Below are 8,714 nucleotides of genomic sequence, written 5' to 3'. Positions count from 1 at the left end.
TAAGATGTAACAACGTTGCCTTACACACAGCTCTGGTCTGAGCAGGGCTGTGATCTTCAGCTGCATCATTGGGTCTTTGCTCCAGGTGTTCGTGTGGGACATTCTCACACACTCCAACATGGACTCCATGTTCTCATCATATCTCTTCTCTCTGGAAGTGATAAATGGTAACATGGGGCTGAATTACTAACTGGGAATGAGGGTTTGTTACTGAAGGATTTGGGGCTTTTGTGCTTTACGGGCGATATAGAGGCAGTAGAAAGACTTAGATGTGTGCATGTGGACTGTAGACAGTTAGGTGACAACACATACAGAAAATTTTCATTCATGAAAAGGATAAAAACCTTCATAATTAAACAGCACTCAAGAGAGCACAAACCTCCGCCAGGGAAGGACAATAATAACCTTACACCTCAAAGCAATATTCCCATGACAGTTTGACCCTCATAAAATAATTCTTTGACAATGAAAACATTGCTCTAGCATTTCGAATCACACTGGTATTAATATTAGTTTGAAAGGTAATCCAGAAACATGATATTTCAGTAATGGCAGTTTTCTTCAAGATCTAGCTCCATAACTTCTGAAGATGCATCCAATCTTCTGACACCCTGCTGAATCAGCAGAATCAGATTCATCATATGATCATTTGACACCCAGTTTTAAAATGAGCCATACCCAGTGCTTTCTCCCAGATCCTCTTCGATAGGTACCGCCAGCATGGGCCTCAGTCCCAGCATGCTCATCTTCTCCATGGACTTAGAGATTTCTCTCTCATTCTCTCCAGCCACAAACTGAGCATACACAGTGGGGCGCAGCAGCAAGGAGAACCCCCTTCTCCCCAGGACCGTGCGTGCTATGGACATCAGCTGAAGGAAGGAGGTGAAGAAGGCAGAAGATGTAATTGAGAGAAGGATGAAGATGTGTGAGGTGGAGCATTTTGTCATGAATTCACAGTGTTCAATTTTACACATCAGTGTGGACTCAGCCATGACAACACAGCACAGTCAGTGCAGTGTGAAAGACTGACCAACAATAGAATAAGCTCTCTGTGTCCATGTCTGTTTTAGATATTCTGTCCATTTACTCTTCATCTCATTTTTCTCCAAACGATGATCAAGAGTAATGACCTCAAGTCTCACCTTCCCACAGTTGTTTACCAGCACAGGGAAGGAGCAGAACTGGAAGATACCCAGAGCACGGAGCAGCTCGCCCCAACTCTTAACCCTGAAAGCGCTGGGATCCTTAAAGGCCAGAGGCGCTGGGAGGCGGTTGGACAGCCTGGTGGCCACCATCCTGGGGGCCTCGGTACACAGCAGCCTCAGTGACAAGAGGTGAGGGAGTGAGGGACCCAAACGAGAGCACATCATCCTTAAAGAAGTGTTACGAACTCATATTGCAAGGGGAATGATCTGAAGTGTTTGTATAAAACTTCCTTTCTTCTACAATAATCCAGGTTGTTGGAGAGGCCTTATCAGAGCCAGAGGGGTCAGCTCAAAGGATGTGTTGTTCCTTTCATGTCAGCACCTGTTAGAAGAGGAGAAGGAAAGGATAGCAGCAATGCCTATACAGTTACCAGCATTACTGCATGGTGCTGTCAGTGACTTTACAAGAATGAACCGTAACAATGACTGTATCAGTTACAGAAACACGTTTATTTTTTTAACACAACACAATTTTATGGAGGAAGTCAAAGCAGTTTGAATTAGACGAAATAAATGTATAAAATTCACAATAAAATTGTAAAATTGATAGATAATTAGAAACAGCTTACCCTCCTTCGTGAAAATGGCAGAGCTAAGCAGGTACAACTGAAGGGTTTGCAGGCGGACCAGTAAAATTCATCATTTTTTTTGTCTTACTCAGTGGTTAATAAGTGACAGCTTGGAAATAAATTGTTGAGTAAACAACAAGTTGACCCTTAGCATCAACCCACAAGTGTAGACTACCCCCCCCACCCCCACATCAAAAGCCCATTGTGAAACTTTGGGGATATGGAATAAATTGAGCTGTATAAGGCATTTTGGTAATCTCATCAAAAAATGGATTAAATACAATTATAAGCCTTCAACTCACCGCATTTGTAGTTACAGTTATGTAACAGTTATGTTTTATAAATGTAAAACAGAAAAATGTTTTAGAGATGTTTCTAGGAATGCTATCATTTTTGTACAAGCATTTGCGAATGCATATACACAGTTCCTCTTGTTCTGATGGAAAAGTGGACAAATGGTGCAGAAGGGACCGTTATGTATAAAGAGGGGGTTTAGTTGGAGCACATCTCTCCAAAATGCCCAAGTAAAACAGCTAGGAGAGGAAATGATTAACCGCTACCTGTCACCAGCCATGTCATGAGTCTCTGACCTGAAAGACTGAAAGTCCTCCAACTTCACTCACAGGCCACTCAGATGGGTTACACTGGCACTGCTGACTGACCAGATATTCAGCAGTTAAGGGTTGGGGAGACTTGGGATATTTAAGTTATCATGCAGAAAAGGAAAACTGTATCCTACTTGTGTGTCTATGGAATGTGCCAGTCAGCTCCAAGATATTACATGTGATTAAGCTGCTTCACTGTTGGGAAGACTGGCTGCCAAGGGTCAAGGAGCAAGTGAACAGAGTGGAGTCTTGCACTGGTCTTTATTTAAATAAGTTGGCAAATTGAAGAACATTTGACCCTTCACCTTGAGCAAGTTTGTTGTGCACAAATACCTCGCATGCCAATTCCTGCTCACATGCATTCATAGACTCAAACCTTCTTTAAAGCCATTTCTTGAAGTTTGAATATGTTTGCCTACATTACTGAATTATGCTGAATGCAGACACTGGATGCTGAGGTTCTAGAAATTACAGTGACACCAATAAGTGTATACAATATACATTTTTAATGGATTCTGATATATTCATAAAATGTTACATGCAAAGTAATTAGGGTAAACAGTGACATGCTACAGTACATAAGTACAGTGGTGGGATTACTGGATATTGCTTAAATTTAAATGTCAAAATTACATGTGCTTTGTCTTTGGTCTAGAGGAAAGATGAGGGCAGAGCAGGTGTGTGTGTGCATCTGCATCTATAGAGACAGGAAGCAAAGAGTCTTGGTGGATGGTGGGGGAGTTTTAGTTCGGTCTGCAACACGTGGCTTTTTGTGCTCTCTTTTTGGTCCTACAGCTACGTACTGTATTTGGCAACTGAACAACACTAGGCTTTTTGTAGCAGCTGTATGTAGAGCATTAATACTTGTCAGTTATTTGATCTACCCTTTGGTCTTTTTCATGTAGTTAATACTCTATAAGGCAACATTGCCTTGCACATTCTGGCAGGTCACAATTTTTGGTACACTAAAATCACAGAGAGCAAAATCTAAATACCTCACAGGTAACAGGAAAACAGCTATCAAAATAAAATATGTATTTAAGAAGGATAAAAACATGGCAGTGGCAATGTATTGTAGAAGAAAGTCCTAATTGGATCAGAGAATCTAATAATGATAAACTACATGTCCAGAAATGGTTGTTATAATGATAGCTGTAACATGATAGATAGAATAAATACATATCATGCTAATTAGTGAGCTTCACTGTGTTGAGAAAAAACACAGGACAAATTTTAATGGCAGTACAACTGTATACAAAGTTCATGTAAAATCATAATTACACAAATTCACACCTATCATGGGGCTTCAGGAAAAAGAAGAGAAACAAACACGGGCTCACTATGTAGGTTACAGCAATTATCTGTGCTTGTAGTTTACTTGCTGCTTCCACCCATTTCCAGTCTTTATGTTAAGCTAGGCACACTGTCCTCTGGCAGTAACTTCCTGGAGTCTCCCCACTAAGTGTCTGGCGAGTCACTGACAGTGGCTCAGTATTTGACACAAAGAAAGTCAGTACATTATTTTCATAAAATGTCAGTTTTTTTTTTGTTGTTTTTTTGTTTTTTTGCTTTAACAGACAACTTTTCATGTGATTTGTTCAAAAAGAAATCCAAAGATCTAGATGCTAGCAAAAACAAATATTCTCAGTTTCTGATCTAAAACACTAATTTTTCACAGATGTAATGTTTAAATTGAAATAAATGGAATCACAAAAGTATGAAAGAAAGACATCTTAACTTTTCACACTGCTATTTACAAAACTGGATAAATTTCATCAGTCTGTTTATCATCTGAATTTTTGTAATACACTCACACTTGAACTAATGCTACATATTGCTAAAACCCTTGAAAGCGCTATCGACCTAAAACACAAACATTCCTATATTTAAAATACAGGTCTTGTGCTCATATCCAGGTAGGACCCCTGGGGGTGGGCATGGCCATGCTGGTATTGTCTGTACAAATGCCTGAACGGGATGGTGAGGGATGCGTGAGGGTCCTGACACAGCCGGAGAGGATAGGAGGGAAAGGCAGGATAGAGGGCTGTAGGAGGGGTGGAGGACGGAAGGCAGGAGGAAAGTGAAGTATCCACCTGAGAAAGAAGTGGTGGGTGGTGCCGTACCATATCTGGGCGATAGGGAGCAGGAGGATTGAACTGAGGGATGGCACCTATTTCCACAGGAGGATATGAGGAGGTGGGAGCAGAAGTAGAGGGACTGGGCAGGTTTTGAGGATGGATGGTTGGCGGGAGCGACGGAGCGGAGGAGACAGCCAAGCAAGACGAGGGTTGGAAAGGAAGGTGAGGAAGGGAGGTTGCTGGATGAGTGAAGGAGCAGGGAGGGAAGGCAGCAGAAAGAGAGGGAGGTTGTGTTTGATGGCTCAGATTCGGGAGGTGCAGGGCTGGGTGGGCAGGGCTGGGAGGCACATTGGGAAATGAAAGATTTTGCCTGTGTGGGGGGACTGAGGGAAAGGCAAAAGAAGTGGAAACACCTTGAGCAGTCAGGGCGCAAGGTAACATGGGATGTGGTGGTTGGCTTTGGTTGAGGAGAGGCTGAGCAATAACTGGAGCAGGATCAGGATTTGTAGGCAGGATATTTGGATAGATAAATGCTTCAGAGTTTTGGTCGCTGGGTGAATTATTTCCACTGGTAACAGGTTCATTCTGCAGTGGCTGACTAGGCTGGGTGAGCAGAGAATGAGCAGATATTTGGTCCTGCAGAACTGACTGACATGTGGAAGGTGGGGCAGGAAAAGAAGCGTCAGTTTGAGTGTGGGGGCTGGTCATCTCTGGGATGGTGTGATAGGTGTGGGAGGAGGGAGAAGAGGAGGACAGGAGTGAATGTGGTGAGGAGGAGTTAGAAGGAGGTGGAGTGGGAAAGGTGAAGGAGGTCTGCTGCAGTGAGGGAGTGGCAGAGGAGGAGGAGAGCGTGGGAGAGGATGACAGAATTGAGGGATAGTCGATAGGAGGGATGGAGGGCTGAGGATCGGATGTATCTGAAGAGTCGGGTGCAGGGAGGGAGGAGAAGGAGGAGGGCGACTGAGGAAGAGGAGCTGAGGGGAAAGAGGAGGAGTTGGTCTGAGCTGAAGGGAATGTGGACATGTAGACTGGTTCACACACAGTGCCTGATCTGTAGAGAACAAAAAGGAATAACATATTTTAGCTTTGAAAAGATTTGCTGCTTAATTGATGGACAAAAAGACTACATTCCTGTCTTTCTGCACACCTACCTTTCAATCATACTATTTGCCACCTCACTTGTGTCCTGCATTTCGCTGGTCATGGAGATGCTGATCTCAGACATCTGGGATGCCATGAATGCCTGGCCAAGGTCTAACGACTGCTCTGGAACAAGCGTGTCCTGATAGGATGCTTCCTCTGGTCTGAAGTCGCAGGCGGGGTTGGGTGGTGGTGGCAGAGAGGCCAGAGCGAGGGCCTGCAGGTCAGTGCTGGTGGTGGGCTGTGGCAGAAGCTCAGTTGAGTCGCATGGATCACAGTTCACTGGGAGAAGTAGACAGAGAAGTAATAGTGTTTCAGGAATACTGAGGTTACAGTGTTGTGTAAAATAATGATCTAAACCTGGTGATGCCACATACCACTTTCCATGTTTTCTTTCAAGACATCGATTTTGCGCTTCTGTCTTGCATCTCTTTGTCTAGAGAGAGAGAAAGAATGAGATGATCCACAATATGTGTTTATACATCTCTATTTGTTTCTGTGTGGGCATTTGTTGTGAATTACTTTTTGCTGTTCATGCCATCCTCTCGGAAACCTTTAGCAAAGGGGTTGGAGTTGATCTTCAGCTCTGTGATCTGAAAACAAAAAAAAGGTTTGCATTCTTTCTACCTTATTATCTTAATTTTGTATTTTGCACTGTCTATTGCTGCTCAAAGAAACATGCATCTCTGGTGCATCGTGATTTGCACTCCCAAGAAACATTATCCTTGTTATGTATTAGAAAAATGCAATATAATGGTACCTTGCTGTTCTGGTAGGCAGTGACTGTGATAAACTGCGTCTCAGGGAAAACGAAGGTGTGTTGTTCTCCACCCCACCTCAGCATGTCTCTGGCTTCAATCACATGAACTCTGGGCTGATAGCGATGCAGCGAGTGTAGGATGATCTGGAAAAGACAAAGAGTGATTCAAAATGCACCATAAGGATAACCTTTACTTTAAGTGCTGAAACCATGCTGTGTCAGTCGGTCTGCAGTACTTACATGTCCCTGTGAGTCCAGCGTGTTGTTGGTGAGCTTAGCATAGTGAAAAGAGATTGTGCGGCTCTGCCAGTGAGCACCCGTGGAGGGGGAGTCTGGGTGGATAAAAATCCGGTCTGGTAGTCTTGCTTCTGCCCCGCCAACAGCCTGCCAGCCACCACCTTGGAAACGGTAGCGGGAGTTGTCCGCAGGGATGATGTCAAGGAGGAGAATGTAACGGAGAGATGGATTCAGGCCTGACAACTTCAGCTTCAACCCGGGAAACATCCGTCTAGGAAAATATGGACAGTGAAAAAGTTAGAAATGACATAGTTAAGTTAGTCAGCTCACCTGTTTGTCTATTGTCTTATCAGTACTTAAAAGTAAGGATAAAGACAAAGGTAAGTAGCTGCATGTGCAGAGTGGATTCAAAGGTCAAGCACTCACCTGCCCTTCTTTGTGATGATCATCTCTGTGCCGACTGAGCTGAACTGTTTCCATAAAGATGCGTTCTCCAGCTCCATCTTGACCTCACCTTTTTGGGATTTGGTGGCCTGATCGTTGGGAACAAGGGGAGGGGGCAGCATCCTTGGGGGTAGGGTGCTGGCTGCCACATCACAGGAAGGAGGAAACAGCGGTATGTGGGCAGAAGCGTCCCGCTCTGATTGGACAGTGAAATAATAAAACTTAAAAATCTAGAATCCGCTCTGAAATAGACCTAGGAATCTTGTCTGTGTTGCCACAATTAGTGAAGGACCAGAGGGTTCAACAGAACTGAACTTTCAAATCCAAACTGACAATAACTACCAGATTTGAACAGAAAATACAATTTTTATACACTAAGTGATTTTTTTTGTAAAACTTACCTGTATTGACAGTATATGCCAACAGAATTACATCTAAAAAAAACTAATTTAGTGTGTAGTTACCCTTTAAAGCCAGTACTTACATTAACAGACAATCATTTGGTTGCCAACAAAATAAATCAGCATACATCTGAATAAAATCACAGTCTTGTAATGTAACACATTTATTATAAAAGTTAAGTGTTTGACATTTTAAGGTAAAAGGTTGTGCAGCCACAGCTCTCCAACTCCACATCCCCTGCTAAATGACAGTTTCTGTTACATATGCAGTGAGAGCCTGAGGGGCAGGGATGTTTCTGGCACAGCTTTATCTTGAATAAACATTCCAGATGTTCAGAGCAGTCTCTTTCTCTAACATACATACACACATTCCATCTCACCTCTGTAACAGCAGTCTCCAATCCTCTGTGGTCCCAGAGGTAAACTGGGGAACATCTCCATGGTCAGCATTCTCCTTGTCTGTGTTCGTCCTCTTCACCTGCTGCAAAGTAACATTTCACCTTTCAGCTCACTTTGTCTTGTTCTTTGGCTCCTTGTACAGATTTACTTCAGCTATCTGTAGCTAACAAAGCAACTTGTGGTCTTCTGTTGTACTGGAAACGTCTTCTTTCTTGCCTTTATTTTTGTTCTTTGTCCTCTACTGTCCTTTGGCACAAATGCCCACAGCAGCGATGTGTTCTGCTATATAGGTGTGTGGGGCTTCACACCTGAGGCCAAATGGCTCCATTTTCACATAGCTCTTCATTTGCCTCCCTGTCTCTCCACCTCTTTCCTTATGTCCCTGCTCGATAAACATAAACAACACTGGCCATGTCAAGATGTGACTGGAAATATCTGGGCTTACTTCAGGGTCTGGAAGCAACTTGCTACAAGTTAACCTAGTGAAATGGTCTAAAATGTGCTCCATCATGACCAGCACCAAATTAAAATTTTGCTCAAATGTCTATAATTTAATGATCTTCTATATACAGTACTTTTACTTTTTATACAATTTGTTGCCAGGACTCTGATTTATAATTAAGTATTTTTACATTGCGGTGTTGATACCTTTCATATGCAAAAGGTCTTAATACTTTTTGTGAGTCATAAAATAATGTTGGGAGATGCTAGTCAAATTTCAAATGCCTCTCATATACATACATATAAATCTAGCAGTTTACCGGGAGGTCCCCTGTGGCTGTTTGATGACTTGATGACAGGCCTCTTCCTCTCAGTGGTGTGCTTATTAGGCCTTCTCAGCAGGGAGTCAGGCCTTGAATGAAGGTGGAAAAGGAA

General features: G+C 43.0%; 2 protein-coding genes across 2 annotated transcripts in view; both read right to left on the bottom strand.

The window, feature by feature from the left end:
• The window catches only part of prodh2 (proline dehydrogenase 2), a 4,071-nt gene extending 2,752 nt beyond the window's left edge, over window positions 1-1,319 (bottom strand). Inside the window, exons 1-3 of the mRNA XM_020623314.1 lie at window positions 1,143-1,319; window positions 679-869; window positions 25-151 (exon numbers count right to left, since the gene is read on the bottom strand). Of these exons, the coding sequence (XP_020478970.1) occupies window positions 25-151; window positions 679-869; window positions 1,143-1,295 (471 nt within the window). The 5' untranslated portion in view covers window positions 1,296-1,319. The remainder of the gene's footprint in view (window positions 1-24; window positions 152-678; window positions 870-1,142) is intronic.
• Window positions 1,320-4,265: 2,946 nt separating this feature from the next.
• Window positions 4,266-7,923, bottom strand: tbx6 (T-box transcription factor 6). Its single transcript, XM_020623313.1, has 8 exons — window positions 7,820-7,923; window positions 7,021-7,234; window positions 6,598-6,865; window positions 6,358-6,501; window positions 6,120-6,190; window positions 5,975-6,033; window positions 5,609-5,879; window positions 4,266-5,508 (listed from the first exon to the last, which is right to left on the bottom strand). Exons 1-8 carry the CDS (start codon window positions 7,887-7,889, stop codon window positions 4,266-4,268), a joined length of 2,340 nt encoding a protein of 779 aa, XP_020478969.1. The 5' UTR covers window positions 7,890-7,923.
• Window positions 7,924-8,714: the final 791 nt, after the last annotated feature.

This window comes from Monopterus albus, unplaced genomic scaffold (assembly GCF_001952655.1).
Source record: "Monopterus albus unplaced genomic scaffold, M_albus_1.0 scaffold297.1, whole genome shotgun sequence".
In the NCBI taxonomy this organism is placed as follows: Eukaryota; Metazoa; Chordata; class Actinopteri; order Synbranchiformes; family Synbranchidae; genus Monopterus; species Monopterus albus.
The sequence above is the reverse complement of the archived record's forward strand: the minus strand, read 5'-3'. Positions and strand labels throughout refer to the sequence as shown.